The following is a 26,529-nucleotide window of genomic DNA, read 5'->3' on the forward strand; positions in this document are numbered from 1 at the left end:
CAATGGGCGGGGTGGAGGGCAGGGTTCAGCCAATGGGAAGGCAGGACTGAGACAGGGGGCGGGGCTTCAGGCTCCGCCAATGGAACGGCGCGGAGGGCAGGGCTCAGCCAATGGGAAGGCAGGACTGAGCCAACGGGGCGGGGCTTCAGGCTCCGCCAATGGGGCGGTGCGGAGGGCAGGGCTCAGCCAATGGGACTCCGCGCCGGCGCTGTCCCCGCCCCTTGGCAGCGCGGTGCCCGGATGCGGCGCGCGGGGCGGCGGGCGCGGCCCCCGCCATGGCGGCGGCGCGGTGAGAGAGGGGCGCGCTGCGGGGCGCGGCGGCGAGGATGCCGTTGGTCTATGTGATCGCGCTCTCGGCGCTGGCCGGCTGCCTCCTCACCCTCCTGCTGCAGCTCCTCCTCTTCTACAGAAAGAAACCGGAGCCTCCCGCCGCCGCTGGGGCTGCCGGCGGCCTCGTCTACGAGCGCGTCGCGGCCGAACACGGCCTCAGGGAGTACCTGCAGGGTTCGGAGCCCGCCGGCGGCCGGGCCTCGCCGGAGCCCGGCCCGGAGCCCGGCGCCAAGCAGCCCCAGCAGGCGGCGGAGCCCCCCCCGACCCCCTCGTCCCGCGAGGAAACGTGCCACTTCCTCAATGCCATCTTCCTTTTCCTCTTCCGGGAGTTGAGGGACAAGCCCCTGGTCAGGCACTGGGTCACCAAGAAGATCAAGGTGGAGTTCGAGGAGCTGCTGCAGGCCAAGGTGGCTGGGAGGCTGCTGGAGGGGCTCAGCCTCAGGGAGGTGTCTCTTGGCAACGTGCTCCCCGTCTTCAAGGCTGTCAAGCTGATCCGACCCGTGCTTTGCAACGAAGAGGGGTGCCCCGAGGAGCTGGGCTTCGAGGTAGACCTGGAGTACAACGGCGGCTTCCACTTGGCCATCGATGCCGACCTGCTCTTCGATAAGTCGGCCTACCTCTCCGTCAAGATCTCCCGGGTGATTGGGAAGCTGAAGCTGGTCTTCACGCGCCTGCCCTTCACGCACTGGTCCTTCTCTTTCATGGATGACCCCGTCATACTGTTTGAGGTGACGTCTCAGTTTGAAGGGAGGCCCATGCCACAACTCACATCCATCATTGTCAACCAGTTCAAGAAGGTTATTAAGCGCAAGCACACCTTACCCAATTATAAAATCAGGTAAGATATCCTGTGTCCTCAGTGTTGCTTTGGAAGACGTGTGTTAGAGTTTTGCTTTTGATAACCAGAAGAAGATTTCTGTTGGTGTTTTACAATAGGGGTGCTTGTACGTTGCTTGTCCAAAAGCTTTCCATGAAGATAACTGGTTTTCCATTTATAATAGACAAAGAAGCCAGTGCGCAGTGTGATCGTGACATGCCCTAAACCACATAAAACTAAGTGGTGAAAATAGTAGGTATCGAGTATTTTATTGAGTGTCAGGTGTCCAGCGGGCCCATGTGTCCAACAGGACCATGATAGCCTGCTTTAGAGAAGGTCGAAACCAGTACTGTGGAACGCTGTGCGTGGGTTTGGTGTGTCCTTCTCCCAAGCCTCTGCCACTGCTGAGCCACCTGGGCAAGACCTGTGCCTTACGCTTACCTGTAGAAGCAAGGTGGTTGTTAATGTGAGAAAGGATGAAGTTCCATCTTTAGGGAACAGTTTTGAGATCCCATGCTAGATGGTTTACTTTCTGGTTTGCTGACAACGTTGAGTAAATCCAAAAGTTGATAAGAGAAGTATTGCTGTTATTGTAGCAAGTAAAACTTAGGGGGAACTTTTGGTTTGTTTTGGTAATACAGTATGTTTCATAAATGAGCCCAGTGCAGCACAGAATGGATTATAGTCTGAGCATAATAAAACATGCAGTGATATTTCTGTAGCAGAAATGGCAAGTGGCATCCTTACTTTGATTCCACCCTCATTTCTGATTCAAAGATACTGAATACCTTACCATTGTTCAGGTACCATGTTCCATCCCTGTCCTGTGCCTTACCACTCAGGATACCTTGTTTCCTTTCTCTTTTGCTTAATCTCTGTTGTTTGTGTTATGTGTTGGGGAAGGACTTTGTTTTGTTTGCCACCTTCTTCTGCAATAAGCCTTTTCTCTGAAATTCCTCAGAGGTGAGTAACTGAAAATGCCTGTTGGAATTTTAAGGTGTGATTGGCTTTGCAGTGATGTAGATTTTAAAACCTTTTCATTTTCACCTACTTCTACTACAATCAAATTTGTAAAAGCTCTCATGAAAGTGGATGTGTAAAACAGCCAATATTCAGAAAGCTCTGACAGGGAAATATGTAGCTTCTTCGAATAGTGTAGTGGTTCTTTCTGATTTTGTGGTAGTGAATTGCTCTCCAGAAGAGAGAAAAAGAAGAGAGAGAAATCCGTGGGCACCACGGAAGCTGTCAAGAACAAGTTTGCTTCCATTCTCTTCACTGTGTTGGAAAGAGGCTGCCACTGTTCAGGAGAGGCTGGGGTAGCACAGTCATCGTGCAGAGGGAGCACTCTTGGCATAGGTGGGAAGAGCAGGTACAGCAAATGATCTTTACACTCTCTAGACAGGTTTTTAGGGTGCCTGTGGAACCAGTGATGATATGCTCCTCCCCTTCAGCAGAGGAAGAACATTCTCATTTTTCCTTTGGGAGATGCAGCTGGGCCACAGGGTGCTCTCATGGTTTAATTAGAGGTAATGAATTTTTCACATATTCCTCACACTTTATGCTGACACATTGAAGGGCCTTGAGGGGGAAGTAAGGAAGGAAGCAGAGCACAGTGGTTGGGACAGGAATGAGCAGTAGTGTGAGGACAAAAGGTAAATGACACTGAGAACAACGTACGAAGCATAAATTATTACAGAACTAAGAAGAATGAACTGTTATTTGAAAACATTCTCCTTATGTAATAAGGAATTGGGCATCTGTGGATGCTTGAGAGGGGAACAGAGTACTATAGGTGTTTATCACACTGCATAGTAGGCTGATAACACAGTGAAACAGTGTCCAACCTTTTATGTGATGCTTTTGACCTTTAAGTTGCCATGTTCTGAATGTGTCATTCTGACTCCTGTGTCGTGAAGGAGGAAGACAAGACACTGAGCTTAATGCGCATTAATGAAATTATCTTAAGGAAGGAAGATGGCATCATTGGTGTCCTTACTGTCTAGAACTTCACCTTTAAAGCTTCAAGCAGGAACACAGACCCTGGCATGGGAACCTTTAGCTGTCTGGGAACCTTCAGATGTCTACAGTTGCCCAAAGTTTGGTGGCTAAAACCACATATTCCACGCTAGCGTGTCTCAGATGAGGTTATGTAGTTAGATCTCTAGACAGCAAAACTTGGTAATAGCTGAGTGGTAATGGTGCACTCTTATGTGGTGATGTGGTTGAAAACTGAAGCGTTTTAGTTTAAGTGACATGGAGAACTGATTTGGAAAATCAAGCCCACTGCTAAGATGTAAAATAAAATGCGTAAGAGTGCATTGGCTTGAGATTATAATATGTTAACATATTGCTTAGTAAAGAATGTATAGGAAGAAGTCAGAGCTTCACAGCTGCTTAATAACCTGTTACCTTACTTAGAGCTTAGCAATTTCTCATCTACAGGGAATGTGCTTATCCCCTCCCCGTATCTTTCCTATGTCCTATTAGAATTTCCTTTAAGTACACAGTTAGTGTTTGCTTCTATGTGTAGTTCAGAACCTTTTTGATGTTTTCCCTACTCTTTCTTAAGTAACTTCATGAATAAATCTTTAAATGGCAGTAATTACAACCTTGTAAACAAAAGCACTTGGAGGAGTTCTCTTTTCAGCTGGTTAAGAGAGGCACTTTGTTACCCTGGTAGCTTCCAGACTGAAGTACACAAAGGAGTTTTATCTTGTTTCAAGATGCTAAGTAGCATTGAAAGTAAAAATATGCCATTTTCTTTGCCTTTTGTACAACTTCTAGAGGTTATTGCTTGGTAGTGAATGGCATAAGAGGAGAACTTGTGCCAGGAGTTGATTTTGAGCATCCTGTAACTAAGTTTGTGTAAAGCGCATCCTTCATCCTCTGTTATTTAATTGTAAAATACTGCATTAAAAACATGTGTTGGGTCTTCACGTGTGTGTTGTCTTTTGCTGTAGCCAAATTACACACATACTTTTGTAGTCTTTCCAGTTATGTACAACACTTTATGCAGCAAAGCAGTCATTACTAAGATCATCTTCTTTTGTATTGTCCGTTGCTAGGAGTGATCTTGTGTGATGTGTGTAACTGTGGCTTGAAAGCAGAAGGTGGCATCTTGCGTTCCTAATGCCCTCTTAAATGTCTGTAAGGGGAGGCAGTGCAGACTAGTGAGTGCATTTTAACATTTGTCTAGCACTTTATGTACAATTGTCTCCATAAAAGCAATTGTCTGTTAATTGCAAAAAGGAGGGATGCACTTGATGTCTAAACAAGTAAGTAGTAATTTGTGTTTTATTCTAACAGTGTGTAATCACTTCCCTTTGGCACTTTAAGACGTGTGTTTGTGTCTGGCAGAAAGCTCTATTCTGAAGCTGCTCTGCAATTGATTGGTAATTGCTATCTCCTGTAGCAGAATTTGGTTAAGTCTCTGGAAACAAGGCTGCTGGTAAAACTCAGTGAATGGTGGGCTTTTCTTTTTCAGTCATCATTGATAAAGGGTTTGTGCAATTCAGTTGGTAGTAGTGAAAGTTTCTACTGTTTTACAGCTGACTTTAATGTATTTGTTGTTGATTTGTAATAGAAACACAAACAGCTTTTGTTGAAGCATTGTGGTCTGTCAGTTTCTTGTTCAGATGTGGGGAAGATGGAAAATGACAGGGGTTTTCTTGTCCTTCTCCAAGATACATGGGCTCTGATGTCATTTTGAGAATCCAGGTACCTGTGAGCTAAGATTTGTTTTTTATAACTAGCCCTGACTTCAGGCAGGTAATGAAGAGCTGTGGCTATCATTTATTTGGCTCTGCATAATCCATAACTATTTTGACTTAACTAGGATGAGAGGAAGTGGGAGGAAATGGCCTCAAGTTGTGCCAGGTGAGGTTCAGATTGGATATTAGAAAAAAAATTTCTTTACTGACATGAGTGGTGAAGCATTGGAAGAAGCTGCCCAGGGCAGTGGTGGAGTCTTTATCCCTGAAGGGGTTAAAAAAGCCTGTGGACATGGCACTTTGAGACATGGATCAGTAGGCACAGGGGTGTTGGGCTGATGGTTGGACTGGATGATGTTAGAGGTCTTTTCCAACCTTAATGATCTATGATTCTGTTTAAATTATGCTACTTTAGTTCTAAGATAAGTTGACTAGTGGTGGAGCTTGGGAATGAACATGGAAAGCGTTGACTTACTGTTGGTTGGTTGTGATGTCAACTATCGGTGTTCTGCAGGGTGGCCACTGACCCAACAACCGTGTCTCATTGCCCCAAAATCTCCAATGCTGGGGCTTCCAGCAACCAGATTTAGTCACTTGGCCATCAGTGTAGCCTTATTTGGCGCTGGATTTTTCACATAGGTTTCCTTTACCAGAGCAGGAGGGTGGATGGCAATTATTAGCACAAAGTGGAATTTATCTAATGGCCAGAATCCAGCCTTTGTTTTATTATATACACTAAAATGGTTCTTTAAGGGTGGTACCATGGACTTTGTCCTTGTTGGTTTTAACTTCCTATATGGTGTGCTTTTAATAGCAGGATAAAGTGGTTAATGCTGAGCTGTAGTTACTAGCATTGCCATAGCATGTTTAGTATTTAGAGATGCGTAGTAAGGGGTGTTTCAGGTGTCTCTCTCCTTGCTTGTGCTGTTGTAGGTACCACAGGTTCATCTCTGTTAGTTCTCTAACGAGCTGTACCTTGTTCATTAACCTACTATTAAGCTGCTTAGTAGTGGTGACCTTGGTATCCCCCCATCATGTCAGGTGTATTGGTACACAATTATGCTGTAATTTCTAGCCTGTTCTCAAGTCAGCTGCAGTTTTGTTTTGAACAGATCTTGGTGTTGCTTTGTGTATGCTTTGCAGAGCTTTGGAATTCTGGATTCTTTCTAGACAATGAAAATACACTTTGCCATAATGAAACTACAAAGCCCTATGTGTGTATATAAAGGTGAGGAGGATGTACTTGCAGTCTTGGGTCTCCCTACAGAATTTAATTTCCCACTATTTCTTAATCAGTGACATAACAAAACCTGACAGCTCCTGGTTTTTTTTTCCAAATTTAAGGTCTTGCAAGTTCATCCATTTAGATTCTAAGCAGATTAGTTATTGTCTGATCAGAGAGGCAATTCTATGTATTGTAAGAATGCTTGGTTTCTTAGTTTGTTACACTAGAAAACCTAATATTTTATATTAATACAAGCCTGTTTGAGAAACTATAATTTGCTTTATTTTAATGCATGCTACCACAGAGCGTAATAACTTTCTTTTCTTTAGAAGTAATCTCGCAAAGGATTACTTCTAACACTGCTATATCTGGTATTTAGATGACCTCTTGATGTCCCGTCCCACATGAATTGCCCTCAGAGCTGATTATTTGCAGTATAGTTAGGTATGTTGAAGGGTTTTAGTTAGGCATGTTAAATAGTTTTATGCTTCATTTGGAAGTGAATTGATATATTGATATATATTGAGCTTCACTGGGAAGCACCATTAGAGAAGCCTATTTTAATTTGCCATTATAGAATGCACAGCAGTTTCTTATTTTTGGCAAAACTTAAGTTGAAAAGTAACGTAAGCATCTATTGATTTGGAGCGTGTTTTATAATAGCAATGACTTCATGATATGGTGATAGAGTTATTGGGAGATGTCCACAATTTAAAGTATGTATTATTCATGCAATGCAGTTAGGTTCAGAAATACCAGAACTAATAGTAGAGATGGGGATTGTGAGCATTTCTGACTTCAGAAATCACCAGTAGCGATACCATCTGCTCTACAGCTTCTGCAAAAGCAGAGGACGTGGAGAGTCTTCTCTGAGTGGATTTCTGCTGTAGTTGTGATACATACCTCTCCCACTAGTTAAATCTGTAAGGCACGCCTGTTTCAAATTCTCATTCCTGTTTGCTGCTGAAAGGACAGAGGGGGCTTTTCTTTTTTTCTCCTGTTCATGCCATACCTATTCTAGGTGCAAAAATCTTCTCCCATCCAAGTTTTGAGTTTTTCTGCTCTGCAAAAACTGATGTTGAAGCAGCACTGTGATAGTTGGGGCTTTCAAACTGTTCCAGAGAGGTAATGCTCTGAATGATGCCAGCGCCAACCCCTGTTCTGCTAATGGCAATGCGGTGATAACTGGAGTCAGTGGATCCGACTGCACTTCTATACTTGGCAGATTATCATGTAGTGTGTGGACAAGTTGGGTTTTTTATTCATACAAGAGTCAGGTAAATGGATCTGTGGGCAACCTGACATGCTGTAAACAAACCTAAACCCTAGAACACTAAATATTTTCATTTCTTCAAGGGCGCTCCATGTGTGGAAGGAAGCTTTTTGTAGTGCAGAGCTTTTTAATGTCTGTTTTGGGGAGTGGTCTGCCTCAGATGTACCTTGTTTCCAGAGGGATGGCTAAGTACAGTTTTCTTCAGATTAAATGACAATATGTGGTACAAAGTATGTGTGTAAATATCCTTATGCAGATATCAAGCTCAAAACCTTGGTTCTAGGGGTTTTGAAATCCCTGTAGTCATCATCCCCAGCTCCAGCACTTCACAGGCTTTCATACTGGAAGGAGGTAATTCTGAAAGATTTGAAACTTTTTCGTTATGAGGTCAGATTTAACGGGTGACCAGCCACATACTGTGCATTTCCCTGTGTACAGGTGGCCTTCTTTACAAGCCAAGAGCCACCCTTTTCCTCTGATTAGTCAACAAATGTGACATTTGTGTAACAAATGTGAAGTGAGGAGCTAATACAGTACTGACTGGTGGTGGGTTAGTGAAGAAACTGGGGGACCAGAGGTGTAGTCGGAGGAGGGAGGAAGTCTTGGTTGGAGGGAGAGATGGGTGAAGAATGAGTTTTGGTGATGACTGCTTGCATTTGCAGATAGCAATCCTATAGGCATTAAGGTTAACTGGTCTGTCAGGGAAAATAAAACCTCCTTCAGCATCTCTTGCTTGAAACAGTATCTGAAAGATTCTTTCTATAATAGTGATTAAAACAGAATTGCATTATTTAATGCTTGCTGTTTTGTATTTAAAAATAACTTGATCTTAGTCCTGCAATGGGCTTCTTTCATGTGGGTAGAAAATGAAGGCTCTGGAAAATCTTATTAATTTATTTGGTACTTCATGGCATTTTGCATGCCCTGGCATTGAGACTCCACTGTTCTGTTCATGTGATCATAAACATTTCAGCTGATCTTGCTGCTCAGTGAGAACAGTACTTCTTATTCGTTTTTTTGTAATTTGACTGACTTTAGTTTCTTTTAAATAAAATATGAAATAAGGAGTAGCACTTTGTATTTTCTGGAAGGTAACTGATTGGAAAGTAAAGGGCGTGTAGGAGATACTGACATTGCTGCAATAGTCATCTGACAGATGTGTGAGCATGGCTCTGGGTGGTCTTTTGTAGCAGGGAGGTGTGTTCAGGCACTGGAGTTGGGCTGCTCTGAATCACTTTGAGTTTCTGTGTATAAATAGTGTGACGGTCACAAAACCGAACACTGGATTTTCCTTGAAGGAGATTGCTTCAAGGAGCAGAGGCACAGGATTTACCTATAAAAATAGGTAGCTAATACAGCTCTCATTGGCTCATTTGGTGTAAAAATAGAGTCTTGTGGCACCTATTTTTGTATGTATTAAGCATGTGAAATAGTTAATATTTTTATTAACAAATGATACTCGATCAGAAAGCTCTTAATTAAGCAGCCTGGCTAAGAACAGTAGATTTTAGTAATCGGTAGAGCAGTGTGGTGCTGCAGGGATGGTGAGGCTTAGTCTCAAGCTGCTGATCTCGCTATTGGAGCCAGTCCTTTCATGTTCCTGGGTTTCTATGGGAAACTGCTTATTCTGCATTCCTACAGAGATTGCCTGAAGTCACCCGATATGCTCCTATGTTTACAGTTCATGCTCACTCTTGTTTGATTTAAAACTATTTCAATGTTTGATTATTCTTTATATTATTGCTCTTTAGAGAATAGTAAAAGACTTTAAATTTAAAACTCCTTCTAGGATTAATAAGCTTTATTGTCTAAAATGAATACGGAGAGGTTGTTATACCTATGTGGTTTGTTAATTTAGAAGATAATGTGTGCCACCCCAGTCTGCTAAAATCCATTAATTGTGTAACTACAGAAACCTTTGCATGAGGATCTCAAACTGGTTTTGTCCAGAAGAAAGCAATGATTCAATGTTACAAATATTAGCTGAGAACAATTAGCTTTTCGAGCAATTCTATTCTGTATGATACAGGAATATCAATAGTTGATATAATTAAGAAAAAAATGCTCCGTTGAAAATGTTTTGATGTTGGAGGGTTGAAGAGGGCTTGTTCCCAAGAGTGGAAACGAGCGTGGCTGCCAGTTGTGTGAAGGGTATTTGGGTGTTGCTTTATAAACATTTGTCAGGTTAACTGTGACATCCTGAGCTAAACACAGAATTGATAAATGCTTTTTTTAGTAGTTTCTGCTGCAGTCACTGAGTTTCTAGTTAAACTAAAGAATTTACTGCTGGAATGGTGTTCATCTGAGTTAAAAGACATAAGATTCTCAAGCGTTTTGAAAGCTTTTCCTCTTATTACCTTCACTGTTTAATGAGTTGCCGTTGTTTCACAACCTGATTGAATCTAGGCTAGAATTCACACCTTTGAGGTTTTCACTGATCCTGGCCAGTGCATCTAGTGAATGAGTGAAAAAACTCTGTGATGAAGACTTCAGCAGTTGGAGTTGTGAAGGAGGTTTCTGTATTAAAGTGCCCAACCAGCAGTGAAATGACTGTAGCAGCGCGATGTCATGGATGTAGATGCTCCTGAATGGTTCTACCCAGCAAGGTGGGCGCCTGCTGTGTTGGGTTTCATAGCTCAGGCTTCTACATCATACTTGCATCTGCTTCCTGAAGGATTTCTGTTTCTGGAAGGACTCTCGTGGAGCCCTGCCTGGGCTAACGGACCCTCTCAGGACTTGGGAGTGCAGCTCTGTTTGCAGGACCCAGCTGGAGCCCAGCAGCATTTTAGACCTGTTTGTGGCCATAGCTATGAAAACTGTTTGAGGAGATGCAGAGTGTAGCAGAGAAGAAAGAAAGGAAAAAATTTTTTCTGAGATGAGAAGAAAGGCAGAAATTGTTTTCAGCTCTGGGTTGGCCTCTGGAGAGCTACTTTGTTGGTTTTTTTCCCCCACTAGCTGTTGTAATTAATTTTAACCTTACATGGGAACAACTTACCTTTTAAGTACTTCATTCCCCTGCGCAGTTTGCAGCTACACTGTAGTGCAGCAGAACGGTCTGGAAGGAGCCATGCACCCAGCCTTCATTAGAGATGTTCTATGTAATGGAAAACACAGGGATTCTACTACAGTAGAATGCAGTTTGAACGGTTTTGTAGAAGTACCAGATGTCATAAAAATCTGTTAGCAGTAAAGGGTGTATTAAAGAGATCAGTTGCTGGTATAGTTAATCAGACCATTACATGTGCTCAAAGGCAGTAATTAATTGCCAGATCTGACTAGCAAAACATTAAATTAGGATGGTCATTTGAGAATAGGTTTTTTTAGCACTTTTGTGTTGCTTTAACGGTCAAACTTAGTGGGACAATTAGGAATAAAAGTTCACAAAGTTACTTCTTAATTTCTGTCTCAATATTTTACATTATCTATGGATCTCGTGGAAATCATAACTCTTACACACTTTGTTACTGACTTTCTTAACTCAGTCTTAACACTAAGATGCAATATGTTGTCCTGTATCAGTTTTAATCATAGAATCATAGAATGGTTTGGGTTGGAAGGGACCTTAAAGCCCATCCAGTTCCAACTCCCTGCCATGGAGTGGAGTCACTTCCCACTGGATCAGGGGCTCCAAGTCCCATCCAACCTGGCCTTGAACACCTCCAAGGATGGGTCATCCACAACTTTTCTGGGCAACCCATGCCAGTGCCTCACCACCCTCGGCGTGAAGAATTTCTTCCTAGTGTATAATCTAGATGTTCCCCCTTCCAATCTGTAGCCATTCCCCCTCATCCTGTCACTCCAGGCCCTTGTAAAAAGCCCCTCCCCATCTTTCCTGTAGCCCCTTTCAGAACTGGAAGGTTGCTATAAAGTCTCCACAATCCCAACTCTCTCAGCCTGTCCTCATAGCAGAGGTGCTCCAGCCCCCGGATCATCTTTGTAGCCCTCCTCTGGACGTGTACCCACGGCTCCGTGTCCTTATACCTGGGATTCTAGAAATGGATACAGGACTCCAGATGGGTTCTCATGAGAGCAGAGTAGAGGGGGAGTATCCTCTCCCTCAATGTGCTGGCCACGCTGCTTTGGATGCAACTCAGGATACCCCTTCAGAAGGAAAATAAGATCTGCCCTTATAATGGCATTAAGTACAAGATTATTTTGTTTGCCATTGTCACTGAAATGAAGGTGCTAAGACTTAAAATACTGATACCACATCTGTAAAATGCTTTAAGCTAGAGGCTTTGAAAATATACTTTTAATGTAGTATTTTAAATGTAAGCCATTGTGTTTTAAGAACGAAAATGGACTTCTACATGCGTGTCACTTGTGTGGTAAATGACTTGAACCATTATTCCTGATTACCAGAGTTAAAATAGGAAGAGTCACAATTAATGAGCATAGTCTTGCAGTGACATGGCAGAAGGCTTTGTGGTGGTGGTTGAATCAGTGCTATGAATGAGCTGGCATAGTGAGTAAATCCTAAGTAATTCCTCAGTAACTGAAACTTCAACAGTTTGTATTTTTGTTATAATAACTCTGCATACTTGCTAACAAAACTTAATGCAATATGCTAGGATAAATAAAACAAACCCTAATGTTGCCAAGCAAAGACCCCAGTGGATTACATAGGGAGGGTGGGAACAGCAGTGTTAGTCAGCGGTATTGTTCTAAAACAATACTGCAAACACTCTGATTGTTTTTCTTTTTTTCTGAAAGAAGGGCAAATTAGAGCAAATATCCAAATTTGTTATGGGCGTGGGGGGAGAAGATCATGGTAGTTTGAGCAGCTGCTTTCCAGTGCAATCGCAAGGCCCAACTGTAACTCACCAGCAGTTATGCAAGATTTGAAAGTGCAGAAATCCTTCCTGTTAATTAATTTTGCAAGCCCTCCTGTATTTCATTAACAGTGGTGTCACAGGTCGTGTCCAGATTGACCTTGTGCCTTGTTTGTTTGTTTGCAGTACAGGTCAATTAGTAAGATGCTTTGACTCGCAAATGTTGACACCTTTGCTTTGGGGACAGCTGGCAACTGTCCCCATCAGTGCCCTCCCCACCACTGCAGCCTGAATAGCTGAGCGCTCAGGAAAACAGATCCTTCAGTGTTGCTGCTTTTGGTTTTAAAAGGAACTGTCATCTTGTCGTTGAAAATGGCACTGCTAATCCTGAGCTAAACTGTCTCCACCACTTTGGAAGGCTTTAAGGCTGTGAACTGGACCATCTTCTGTCTTGTCAGAGTGACTCAATAAATGTAGATTGAGGTGAAGCTGCTGTAGTTTGAGTATTTTTGAAACTTATTGGAGAAGTGAGGATAAACCTCAAAGTTATCATGTCTAGCACTCAGAATAGATACAAATACCTTCTCAGTTTTGGTTTACAGCTGTCAGAGACTGTTCTCAGCAGTGAGATGGTCATTTTCTGTCTAAAATGATGTTAGTTTTCAATGGATGTAGTCTAGTGCGTAAAGCAGAGGATTGAAACTTGAGCTCAATGAATGAGTCGCATACGGAGCTTAGACCATTGACATAGTTTTCCTCTGACCAGGATTCCAGAGGGTTGATGTTTGTAGAAAGACTTGAGACCTCCTAGTGGGAGGATATATTGCTAAAGTGAGAAAAAGCATCCATTTCAATGGCAGTCCTTTGAATTCTCCTTGCCATATTTACAATCACTTCTGTCGTCTAAGCAGGAAAAAAGTCAACTTTTTGGAAGCCTTTTTGGAAGGAGCTGGTTGACTCTTTCCATTTGTTCTTTTATTTGTCCTTGTGGAAACTTGGAGAAGTGTTTGCCTCGAGCGTCTGATTTGCGATGCACCTCAGTGGTCCTGATAGCATGGAAAGAAAGAAAACTGTGGTTTAAGAATCTGGAAATCTGTGAAATGTCTTTGAAGAAATATCCTTGCCTTTTTTTTTTTTGAGGTCTTGCTTTAAAAAGTGACTGTTCATATATTGAGAACTTGTGTGTGTGAGCCTCCCACACGCCTGTGGCAAAACATCCTGTAACGCAGTGGGTGGGGTGCTAGGACTCAGTCGCAGTTTTCCATACAATTTCCTAGAAAATAAACCCACTCTCTCATTGCGATGTTTTCCAGGTTGTTTGTCAGCCAGATTTTCATGGGCGTGGGTAAAGCTGAAATTAGATTTCTATAGTGAATAAGAGTATAGTTTGAATTCAAGTCCCTTGCATATGAGTACTGACTCAGTTCTGCAGCTCATGTTTCTTCAGAAATCAGTGGAAGCTGGAGATTTCCTTTTGCAAAGCTTTCTTTTTAATTATTTTTCAAAACGAGGGTGAGTTCCATCTTTATGTCTTCAGTGTGTAGAAAGATATAAACTGTGCTGTAATCCCTGAGCCTGAAAAGCTTCAATGGTAGACCATAAGTACTGTTAAAATCTTAGTAATACGAACATGCATTTTTAGGAGTAGTTTACTTTTGTAGAAGTAAACTTCATCTTAAATTACACACAATGTGAAAAAATAAGGACGTTTTATGACTAAAAAATCTGGTGTCTATCACTCCTTTGTGAAATGTATACACTTTACAAGTACATGACTTGTATTTCTGTGAATCGGATAAAAAAGGCAACGCAGAAATGACGGCATTCTGATCTGTAGTTGGTCAAAACTTCTGAGTGCTCCGAAAACTGAACTTAAATCCAGCTGTTATTCTTTAAAAAATACTTTACTAGAATTTGCAAATCCAGTAGCATTGACAACAGTACTTTGATGCTTTACTAAACATTGTTCAACTTCATATTTACTTTTCACTTAGAGAAGTAAAAAAAATTTCTGTGTACAGAATAGCCTTCTGCTAAGGACACTTCCATTTTTTAGCTGGGCTCTTCTGGGATTTCAGGTCTCTCTTTGCCCTGTTTATTAAGATTTAAATGTTCAGTTAATGTAACTCGATTAAAAAAATTCATAAATCTGATAATGTTTAATCTTTCTGGCAGTAGAGTGGCGCTGGAATTCGTATAAAGCAAGTGATTAATGTGATCTTAAATGGATATCCAGCGACTTTTAGACTGCTGTTTGAGATATCTAATTTCCTTTATAAAACCAGAGAATAGTGTAAAACTTTCCCTAGTAAAGCATTCTCACTTTTAGCCAAAGCTCTGCAAAATCCCAGCCACCTCCTGCGTTTAGAAGTGACGCTGGAATTCTGTCTGCATCTACAAGTAGGAAATGGAATACGGAGAGCTTTTGAAGTTTGCTTCTATCTGTTTTACCATGATTTCGGGATATTCTTAACAGATGCCATGAACAGAAATGCAGAAGTGTGTGCTTATCTTTGGCCAAATAAATGGATTATTTTTTCCCCCCAGCTCTTACAGATTTCCTTGTGCAACCGAAATATTGTAGTTATGTAGGTGCTAGTGGGAGCAGTTCATTTAGGTAATAGGTTAAATTAAGAGACTTGTCCCCTTCTCTTTAAAAAGAGTTGGGTAAAGGACCACAAAACAACTATAATGGAATAATGAGTACAGATTCTTGTGAATACAGGTCAGATGTTTCTAAAACTAAACTGTTGGATTAAAGCCGTTTTCCAAGTAGGTGAGTTCCTTCCTCGCAGAACTGGCAGTGGGAAGGGAGAGCAGAGTTGCTCAGGGGCTGCAAACATCCAAAACGAAGGGAACAAACTGGGTTTGTTTGGCTTTTTTTTCTTTACGTGCAGTTTTGATCTAGACTTTGAGGCAGTGATGGGAGAACAGCAAAGGAGCCACTGAAGAGACTCTGAAATGCAGCACAAATGGAGGGTAATAAGGAGACACCCTGGCTGCGTGCAGAGTCTGGAAACACTTTTGCTGTGCTTTGTATGTAGAAGAGCTCAGTATTAGGCTATTTCAACATCTAACTTTAATCCTATATCTTAACTGAATAACTTTATCTTAATTCTCTTACAGTATCATCATCTGATGATTCTTCATGGGAAATGACTGTTTTTGCTGTTTGTCTCTTGTGGTATTTTTTAATAAACACTTTTGCTACTTGATAGCTTTTCTTAAGCTTAAGGGTTTGTTTGGTTTTTTTTTTCCACTTGCTAAAATTTCATGTGAAGTTTGATAGATGGATAATCCTCTTCATATTCATATTACTAAGTTAAAATGCTGAGGGTTAGCTAACATTTTCTTAGTAGTAACCTATTTGAATTTCTGACTTTTGGAGAAATAAAGTGATAAATTTGTGGAGGGAGACATAATTTAAAAACAAATTGAAAACAAGACTATAAGCATCTAATATAAGGCACTTTTAAAGATTTTTGGTTTTAGTTGCATGGCATGTCCAAGCAGGGGTTTAGGGCAGTGGTTGAAGGGGTCTCTTTTCTCATATAGCTACAATGTGCCTATTTTGTCCCACTGGAAAAGATAAAATGTTTACAAACGCTTAAGGAAAAAGATTTAAGGACAGTAAAATCTCTCCCCCACAAAATCTACCTTACTTCTGGTGGTTGTTTAGTATCACTTCGCAGGTTTGGAATTGAAAAGGAGACTTAGATATGGATGGATTAATCCTGCTTTGTAGGTCAAGGATATGTGATGTGAACATGAATTTTGCCTTTAGAATAGAAATAGAAAACACTTTTTTTTTTATCTCAGTCACAGTTTGCGAAGAGCCCTGAATTCACAGGATCAACCTTCCAGAATTGACCAGAGCCTAGGGTGACTGCTGGGATGGGGGCAGAGACCAGCTGAGATTCACTGAGGCGTTTACTTTGTGGTGGAAGTTTCTTTACAGACTTTTTGAATGGAAGCTTACTGATGGGCTTTCATGACTTTTTCTTTCTGTCTTTCTTTCTTTCCGTCTTTCTTTCTTTATTTTCTTTTTGTCTTCCTCTCTGGCCTTTATTAGAGGACTTTGGCTATTTAAAGATGGACTGAATGTTAGAGCACAGCAAAATAAACTCTTAAATCTATTACAGAAGTTACAGCACGTAACGCAAAGTATCTAGTAAGTTCTGCATTGTAATAATGAACCTAGAATGACAGAAAACTACTCCTTTACATAGAAAAGTTTGGGACAGGAAGATACTGAGTTGCTGAAGGTGCCATAGTCAGCAGAGCTTGAGAATCAAGTTTGTCTCTTGTTTCTCTCACGGAATTGTGCTGGTGGCGGTATTAGCTAAAGGCTGACTCTTGGTACTTTAATGCGATGCAATAAAGCTTTGCTTTCTTATTAAAAGCATGTTTTGTTGTCCCTACTGTAAATACTTTATGAAATGAACTTCACAATTACATTTTGTCTGGCGACACGGTTGTTTTCAAGCAGGAAAGTTAAACATTGCAGAGGTGAGGAATCTGGTTTCTCTATGGAGAGGAGAACATCTGTTGCTGTTCTGCTGCGCTCCTCCTAGAGAGAAAACAATTGCAGCGGGGATCACTCTGTAAGAACGCGCCCTTTGTTATATATGGCTGTGTTTTTAGAAGGTAGGGTAGCTCACGGGCTTTCCTTACCATGGGTTAAAAGATGGGAGAACCTGTGATGCCTGACTTGGTTAATGTGCGTGGATTGCAGGTGGTTTTACAACACAAGGGTAGAGTCTCAATGTGTTCCTGACTCTCACTGTCTGGGTCTATTCACCAGTTCCCATAGGAAAGTCTTTCCAAATGAATTTGGGTTACCTTGTACTGAAATAGTTTGCCAACAGTTCACTTACGTAGTACATAATTAAAATCTGTCTGAAATAGTGGTTTGTTTAATTTTGGAAATGTACAAAGTACATCAGTAAATTACCTTAAATAGATACGTTTAATCTTATGAAATTTAAATGCTTCAGAGCACTTATACTACAAGTGCATGTAATGTGGGATTTGTAGCTCTTTGTACGTTAATGCTACCAGTGGAAATAGGTAACGTGTTAGGTTTTTTGCTAAGGATCTTGCACATTAGTTGCAGTGGTGAGAATGTGTGCATAAGTGTTTGTTGTAAATGAAAAAGGGTGTTCATACTGCTTTTTAGTCCCATGTTTGTGGAAAATTTAAGCAATGCGGCACCAAGTCTGGCATACAAAGTTAAGTGTTTTACATATTATTGTGTATAACTGCATCTTTGATTATTTTTTTCCTCTTTTAATTAATTATTGTATTAATTTTAAAAGTCCGTTTTGAAAATAGAAATAAAAATGCTAGTAAACGTTAGGTCCTAATCTACCAAGAAGAAGGCTTGTTTTGAGGATTGTTTCATCCCTGTGTGCTGCAGCAGAAGATTGCAGCGTGTGCTATGCTTTACGCTTTGTTCTGAAGTTGCTCAAGAAATGATGATTTTGATTTGAACATGTATATAGGTGCATCTGCCTCCTTACTGGAATAGTTTAGCCTGTTATTTTGATTTTTTGTTCTTATTTTTATTGATAATAGGTTTGTCCAGGTTTGTATTTGTGTTAAATATCCTGCTGGCTGTTTTATGGAGGGGGGGGGAGTGTATGTCTAAGGGAAAGATGTTGTCAATGCTAACACTTTGAAGCCTGGCATTTAGAGAAATTCAAACCTACTGAATCCTCTTTCTTTGTCTGTTCCTCCTGCCCAGAAATCCCGTTGCAGTGCCTCACTGAGGCTCCTGATGGTGGTCATTAGTTACAGGTTCCCTTTTTGCTAACAGGTTTTGGAGAAACTGTGCGGGCATTTGCTGGGATTAACTGAAAAGTTGTTTGTTTGGGCCAAAAAAACCCCTAAACCGACAAGTATTTATTCATTCAAACCTTGGCATTATTTTCCAGCGTGCTAGCATCTTGTAGAGTGAAAAGGATGGTGTCGTCTTGGTAGTATTTTCCCTGCCCTTGTGATTCTTATTATTTCTTTGATAATTCAAGAACGATAAAGGAAGTTTATGAGTAAAATATCAGACTGAATAGTACAGGCACAAGGCGTAGTTTGACTTGGTTGTTTATGGTATACTCAAAGCCTAAACCACAACTAGTGTGATTTAACAGCTATTTCGCATACACAGACTTTTAAAACAAAAAGGAATGAATTATTTAAAAATGATTTTTTTTTTCACTTGACCGATTTCAGAAGTTTCCTTCCTAGAGGAGTTAATGAGGCAGAAACTTGGAACCAAATTAAAGTTAGAAGTTGAATCAGATTTCAGGAAAATAGCTGGAGTGTTGAGTTGCATTTATTCACAAGGAGAACAAAAGAAGTGTCTGCCTCATAGCTCTGTCTGAGCCCGATTCTCGTACAGAAACGAAGTGTCTTGAATTGGAGCATCGAGCTCCCTTCCAAAGTGTGTGCCGACAGCTCAAGGGCACGCAGTTATGGATTTGGATTTCTGAACCTCCTCAGCTCAGATCCGTGTGACTGTTTCCTGAACATATTGCGATCCCCGAATGTGACAAGCAGATGCCTCTGGTTGAGCAAACGGTCCTTATGAAAGACTCCTTTCTCATGAAATGGCAGATCCATCCCGCAGGCTGTGATGCTCATGGTCTGCTGTTTGTAAGTCTTCCCAGCAGAGATCGTTGCTGAGAGGCTGTGTCCGTGGCAGCAGATGGAAACCAAGGTGCAGGGCACTGCTAGGACGTGAGCAATCAATAAAAAAAGAAAGAAGGAATACTCTGCAAGTGCTTTTCCAAATATTTCATATAACAGCCAGTGCAGACTCCACAATACCTTTCTCTTTGCAGGGTTGTGACTCTTGCTGTTAGAATCACATGTGTGTGTCTGCCACGGGATGGTGCAGCCGCTCCCCCTCTTTCCTCCCCTTAGATCTCGTCTGTGTCTGACACTGAAGAACTATCACTTCAAAATAAAATCAGTATTTATAACTCAGTGTATTCTAATCGGAGAGAATTATAGGGTGAGATAACGTGTGTAAAACACTTAGTATTTTAGACATGAACTGCTCTTCCTGTAAATCACATGCTGTGATGATGGAGATAAAGCTCCAGGGCAAATATTTAGAATGCTTTAGAATATCTTTGTTTTAATTCAAAAAGACTGGTTGAAAAGAGCACCCAAATGTTTATCACAGAAGGAGAGAAGCATCAGTCTGTGTAATTGAAGTGACTGTTCATCAGGATCTGCCAGCCCTCAAAGTATAGCCATGTCATAACATTTTACACTTTAAGGTCTTAGTGTGTTTTCACCTTTCAACGCTGTGATATTTTATGCAGATGAACTTAAAATAAAGACCTGATAAGATATTTACTGCAAAAGAACTGTGTTAAGTCCTATTTGCAATCATATTCTGTGATTTGATAGCTTCCTATTGTCTCAGAATTGTCTGTGTGGGTAAGTATAATGCAGTCTATTCCTGTCCAGCAATCCTTGTGTATATTTATGTCCCTGTCTGTATTCAGAAAGTTTTAGTAGCTTCTACTTGTTCTTTTTGACCAATGACTATGTAGGAATGGTAGTATTTCTCTTTAGGAGTGTTAAAGGTACACTGTAATCCTGTTACCTTTCTCTTTATTTTTATGTTAGTGTTTATGTCACTTGAATTGAGATGAATTTCTTCTGTATTTTTCAGATTGAAGCCATTTTTTCCATCTCAAGTTGTGCCACCTGATGAATATGAAGACAGAGACTTCTGTATTCAGGATTTGCTGTTGACAGAAGGTCGACTAAGAGTTACGTTAATTGAATGTACGAGGTAGGCTTTGCAGTCTCTTGCTCACTGCTGACTAAACGAGTACATGTATTTAATTCTGTAGTAATTATAACTGCAGGCCTGTTGTGATTTAAGAAGTTGCAGCTTTGGGGTTGTGAGTGAGTAAACTCTGATCAAGAAATATCTATATTTTTAAAGAAAAAATAAGCAAACCAAGGTTGCAGGAAGTTTCTCGGATGCATTGTCTCTGGGCACACACGTTTGCCTTTCATTTGAGTTTTGCCTGGTTACAAGCTAATCTGTGCCTCTTGTTTTTTTGGGGGGGAGAGTGGGAGGTTGTTTTGGTTTTTTGGCACATCAAATTCTCAGTCTTTCCAGGAGAGTATTAAGTGTTGTAATTATCCTACTGCGTTATGTTGTAAGCAAAGGGAAGTAGTTGTTTCACTCAGTCTTACTCACATTAATCCAACTAACTTATATAAGGCAGTATTTATTGTCTTTGTCTTCAACAGAAGAATTGAAAGAAATAAAATCTACTTCCTATGTTCATGGGAGAGAAAATAATTCTTTTTAAAGCTGGGGAAAAGGTGTTTGAGCGCTTGGATTTTTGGGCTATTTTTTTGTGAGACCTCTTAGTTCTTGGTTTATGTTAAATCTTCCCCTAGTAGCTCTTAGGCTTTGATCCATTCATGTGCCCTTCTGCTTTTTATGAATTAAACTCTGGTTTGCAGTAAGATTTATTCCTTTAACCTCTGCTTTTCATTACTTGTGTAGTTTTATGAGCTTCTTTTTGCACTTTTCTGTAGCCCAGTACACCTATTTGCCTTGTATTTGATGTACTAACATGGTTTGTCAGTGCTAGGGATTCACAGAAAAGGCTCTTCTGCTTCTAAGGATTGTGTGGGCCACAGCAGGGATTTATTGTGATAACAGCGCTGCCTACCTGTCTCCCTGGCTTTGTGATAACACTTTATGTGAATGATCCAAGAAAACTCAATGACTCTGTACTCCTTGGCTGTGACAAACATTTCCTCCTTACCTGTACTGAACTCACGATCTCTCTTTCTAGGCAGTCTCCGATTCTGGTTCATTAGTATCTTCATTTTTCCTATCAGAGGGACCAAAATAACCACCTTAACTTGTGTGTGGTTAAGGCATTTTAGGTTTGGAAAGTATTTTTAAACACTCGCAGAATGAGTCTGAAACACTGTGTCACGTTGCTGGGATATCACTGCTGTTGTGTTTCTTTCCATTGCCTTTTAGAAGCCAGATTGCTTAGTCTGACATCACCATCTGACCTCTCTGTATCTTCAGCTGTCACAGATGCTTATCAGATGGCTGAGAGAGGATACAGTTGCTTGCTTTCGAAGCTTCAGGTCTGACTTAATCCAAGTGTTTTATGTAGCTTGGAAATTTGCAACAGAAACCTCTTGATCTAAATGCCTGTTTCTGGGTCCCATAGAAGTTCCTCAGCTCTTCCAGGTGTCCCATATCTTTTTGAACTAAACTCCAGCTGCTGCCTGCAGAGTCTCCCTCTGAGTAGAGGTTCTTGCTTACTTGGCACCTGAAGGTATTGATGAGGCTTGGCCATATTCCCTTTCTGCTATGCTATTGAAAGAAAAACTCACCTTTGTGATTTTAAACATTAAATTAATGAAAGAATAGGAACTTTGGTGTAAATAATAAATTTTGCAGATTTTTGTCTGACCTGTTGAAACTGTAATTGCAATGCCATCGTGGAACTCAATCGTTGTGAAAATGCTGGTATCTGTCATCCCCTTAATTTTTTAAGGAACAGGGGCGAACAAAACTATGTGCTGTTAAATCTTGCAGCATTCTTTTTTTTTTTTAAAGATACTGTGAAGAAAGGCTTAAAGCCTATAAACTGGTTATAGCCGGTGAGAATGCTCTTCCAAAACAACTAAATGAGCACATGTTTCAGTAGATAAATTTTGTGGGCAAGGGCACTTATTGAAATACAATAGAGAGTACCTGGAACTGTCTTGTCAAACAGAGTTTTATGGCTTCTTTTCCTTTTTGTCTAAGAGGACTTCAGTGTGTGGCAGTGGCACATTTAAGTGTGTGAATATTGAATCTGCTTTTGATATTCTTAATGTTTGGGAAATATTCTGCTTATTTCACCTCCTAAAATACTTGCAAACAGAGCGACCACAGCTGAAATTTAAAAATTAGGAAAGGATTGTGAAAGAAATAATTTCAGCTTGCTTGTAAGTACCTGATAAATACATAGCATGTTACTAAAGGCTGGTGTGTACTTTGCCTGCACATACCGGATTCTTGTTGCATTTGCAGATCAGCACTACATCAGATCAGCTGCATCATCGCACAAAGCGCAGGAAACTTAATAGCCTAGTATTTCATCCTGCTTTCTGGACAACTATAAAGACTTGCTAAATTTCTTGGCTTGGCTCAAGCATTGAGATGATCACAGCCACCACATGGTTCTGTTGCTCTGTATCACAGAGCACATGCTTTGTATCCTGGTGTCCTCGTAGGTCTCGGACTGGAAAGCAGGACAGCTACAAAAACTTGTTCTCATACCCATGGCTGCTGTGTTGAATCGCTCTGTTACCTCCTGCTCCCTTGCTGCAGGGAACCATCCCTTTTAGAAGTAGGGAAAGAACTGAAATGCACTTTCTGGTTGCATATTTTAATTACTCTAGTGGTAATTTAATCATAATTCTTTACTGATTTAATTGTAGCTGAGTATCTTTTTAGGGTATTCTTCATACAACCATTCATACTGATTTACAGATCTTGTGTCTGTACAGTATAGGTAACTTCTTCGTGTCCAGTTGGTTTGGGTGTGTTGCGACACAGTCTTAATGTCGGTTTTTATCTGCAGCTGCGTTACAGGATACAATACCTCTGTTTGTATGCTGCTGTGGGTATTATTCAAACAAACATTTCCTTGGTGTAGTAGCAAGTAACATTTCCCCTTTGTTTTTCTGAAATTGGGATTTGGATTCCAAACTCCAGCATGAAGCATCTACAAACCCCTGCTGCTCTTTAAAGTTTCAGTGTGTAGCTTCGTTGTCTTGCAGTGCCTTTCTTCAAGCTGGGTGTTGGTAACTTAATGCAAGATGAAATGTCATTATGGTTAATTGTTTTCCATGTGACTTTCATGAGATGATTCTGGCTGAAAATTACTTTTTCTTCCCGTTGTGAGACACCTCCTGTCCTCATTCTTCTCTCTGAGCTGCTACCAGTACAAAGCAGCTAAATAGCTTACTGTGCTGATGGTTTAGAGGGACAGTAAGTACTCCTGGAACATTCCCTGCAGCGTGTTTGTCTTTTTCTCTCTAACTGCATTGAGTAACTGTGTCTTTGGTCTATCAGCTTCATCGTTTGCTTCCCCCTGTTTCACTGTCCCGCTCTGCTTCCCTCTCTTCTGCAAAGCTGGGAGGAGAATTTCTACCACCTTGTCTGCTTTGAGGAGAACTGTTCACACCTCCCTTCCCTGCAAGTCTTCTGTGAAGTGAGGTGACCAGAATAAGGAATATATGCAACCAGTAGCCAGCTGTGGAGAAGCTTTAATGAACTGGTATCAACACAAATCGGAGTTCCTCACAAAGAGACGTAGAAAAGAAGTATTTCCTTACCTCTCCTTGTGCAGTGCAAGCTGGAGAGCTGTTGTAGCCACAGAGGTGTTTTTTGCCTTGGGACTGGTTCAATTTTACCCATTCTGACTGTTGGTAAAGTTGTTTTCAATAGCTTATCTTAATCTTCAGTGTATGTTTGCGGTATACTCTGAAGAGTTGTGTAACACGTCCCAGTCACAAGTAAGATCCTCTGGGTGAAAGCTTAGAAACTGTCCTTGTAAAGTGAGAACTGAAAGTTTTGAGGGGGATTTAAAATCTTTGAAATCAGAGTAAGATTTGTTTGCAGTTTTTATTTCAAAGTATTTATCTGCTTCTAGCTAATGCGTGATAAGCTACGTACAACTACATTGCTGTTCTATAGCTTAGAGATTGTTTTTTTGTCTTTTATAGGACCTGAAGAGCTTTATAGCCTTCTCTAATAGAGTATCATGCGTGAAGGACCACTCTCTCATGTTATGAATGTTGTAAAAGATTATAGATATGAGGGGACTGCATTTTCATTAAATAATAACGTAAGCAGTAGGAAACTGAGGCTTTAATCTACAGTAATGCTCTCTTGAACCGTGAGCAGCTGCAGCATATTGTGAAGCTTAAGACTGGAATGGAAGACTCTTGTGGCTGTTTTTTAAAATAAAAAAGCTCTTTTATGGAAAAATACTGATCTGCCCATTGAATATTTTATTTTAAAAAAGAAAAGAGAAAGGGAAGCACAATAGCAAAAAGAAAAAAAAACCCTAACAACCCCCCCCATGTAATAATTAAGTTATATTTGATATTTGTTGAATTCTTCCACTAGAGGGTGGCAGTGTCTTTCCTTTGGAGTGAGGCTGTGCCAGTGGAATCTTCTCTGCGTGGCGCTCTCTATATGTTCACATTGATAGTAATAATAGAGTGTATAAATGAAGAATGGTGAGTTTAATGAGATCATCTGGGATGTATGTAATGGCCTTAACAATTCTTACCGTAGGAAATTCTTACTTTTCTATTTCAGATTACTCATATTTGGATCCTATGAAAGAGAAACGAATGTCCATTGCACAATGGAGCTGAGCAGCAGTGTTTGGGAAGAAAAATCAAGAAGTTCAATTAAAACGGTAAAAAAGGGTATAATTTTTGCACATTGCAGTATGTCTTATGGTCTGAATAGGTTGTCTAGAAACAGTGTGTCTTTGGGCAAAACCAAATGGATAGTATTGCAGAAAAAAACTCTAAACAGAACAGAGCAGTTCTTTACTTTTTAATCCAAGGTATTTCACTGTCAAATTGCCTTGTGTGGTTAACATCATGTTCATTTAGCACAACCTGGTTTGATTATATTGTCACCTGTCCATCTGCATTAAAACAAACACGGTATAATATGCATTTTTATAGTGCTGCTGTATTTGGGTAGGGCAATGTTTAGAAAACGGTGAGTAAGATTCACCTGCCTGTTGCTGGCCAGCAGTGTTTGCCCTTGTGACGTGAGTGAAGACAGGCGTGGTCAGAGGATGCTGATTTGATGACTTTCTCCTTTTCCCCTGCATTTTGTGATAATGCAGGCAATTGCCATAAATCTCTAACTTTAAGCATATGAATCTGACTCTGCTAAAGACAAATACTTCCTGCTAAAGACAAGTGCCTGCAAATGTAGGAAGTAGTAATCACAATGGTATTGCGAGTTAGTCTTCTACTTATTATCATATTTGCTAATATGAGTTTGGCAGCATACAGCCTACAAATTGCCTTTGTTTTTGTGTGTATGTGAGAATGAGAGTTACCTTCCTTTTTTGTTCTTCAAACAAGAGGTGTAGTGTAAGGAAGCCTTCCAGTTTCACATTAGAGTGATGTTGTGATAGTCATCAAATTGAATTTGGCCTATGCTGAGGAATAAGTAATGTGCTTATTGAAAAAAAGAACTCAAATTTGAAAAGTACTTTATATTAACAATTGGTTTCATGCAAAGAAATCACTGGGACAAAAATCAATGTCCTGCATTTTACCATCTGTGTGCAACTAGCTTAAACCCTATGCCTTTATAATCTGACTGGAGTTATGCTTGGAGACCAGCCTTGTTTCTCCACTGGAGCAGCAAGAATCCAGAATTTCAGCATCTCATTTGGTTTCTGCAATTAAATTCCACTTTGCATTGTTTTTTAAAGCTCCTTGTGATGAATGCTATGAAACTTGTTGTCAGCTTACTGGATATGATGTTTTTCCAGAAGGATATATGGTTGAATGGCAGACACAAAGCCTTTTTTTGTCTTAGCTGCTGTATTCTTAGTCAAGTGAAAGACTTGAACGGAGGGTAGAGGTTCACCTGTGCTCTCTTAGGAACCCGTAACACTGGGTGGCAATGAGCTTTGAGTGCGGCAGGGAAATGACAACCAGGGAGCAAGCACCTGCAGTGCAGACCGAGACGAGAGAGAGAGAATGTTCCCAGAGTGTGGTTCAGCTGCCAGACATCACCGAATCCAGTGGCAGCTCAGGACTCCATTCTCCTGAGATATCAGTCGTGGCCCCTTCTCTACCTGCCCCTAAGGCAGCCAGTGGTGGTTGTGATTGTGAGTTTACTATGTCGGCTCCCTGAGTTGACTGCCTGCAGGATAGCTCCGGTACTGGTGGAATGGAGAAAGAAGGATGAGATGGCAGCAGCTTCAGCAAGTTTTCCACAGAGGTGCTGGTGTAAAGCGTTCCAGGAGCCCTGAGAGGAATTGCTGAGCTTGCTTAACTCTGGAGGTTGCTAGACTTCATTGAAGTACTAGGTAGGAGGTAATTTGAGTAATTAATTTTCAGACCTTTTTATTTAATCTGTTTTATGCAGTAGTTTTAAATTTTGCTTAACTTTTTCTGGTTTGTTTGAATCTAAAGGTTTAAGCCTCTTCATGTGGTCACGTAAAGATAAGGTAGGAGCAATTCAGCCTTTGTAGTCTGGGCAGTTCATAGCCTTAACCCTTCTTGATAGTAATAAATATTTCAATATAGCCAACAAACAAACACCACACAAAAAACCCACAAACAATATCAGAATCTTG

The 26,529-nt window shown here is 40.8% G+C and overlaps 1 protein-coding gene across 1 annotated transcript in view; it reads left to right on the forward strand.

Moving 5' to 3' along the window:
* Positions 1-233: 233 nt before the first annotated feature.
* PDZD8 (PDZ domain containing 8) overlaps positions 234-26,529 on the forward strand; it is a 54,763-nt gene continuing 28,467 nt past the window's right edge. The window contains exons 1-3 of the mRNA XM_009570591.2: positions 234-1,168; positions 19,815-19,937; positions 24,510-24,612. Coding sequence (XP_009568886.2) covers positions 327-1,168; positions 19,815-19,937; positions 24,510-24,612 — 1,068 coding nt within the window. The 5' untranslated portion in view covers positions 234-326. The remainder of the gene's footprint in view (positions 1,169-19,814; positions 19,938-24,509; positions 24,613-26,529) is intronic.

This window comes from Cuculus canorus, chromosome 7 (assembly GCF_017976375.1).
Source record: "Cuculus canorus isolate bCucCan1 chromosome 7, bCucCan1.pri, whole genome shotgun sequence".
NCBI classification, from domain to species: Eukaryota; Metazoa; Chordata; class Aves; order Cuculiformes; family Cuculidae; genus Cuculus; species Cuculus canorus.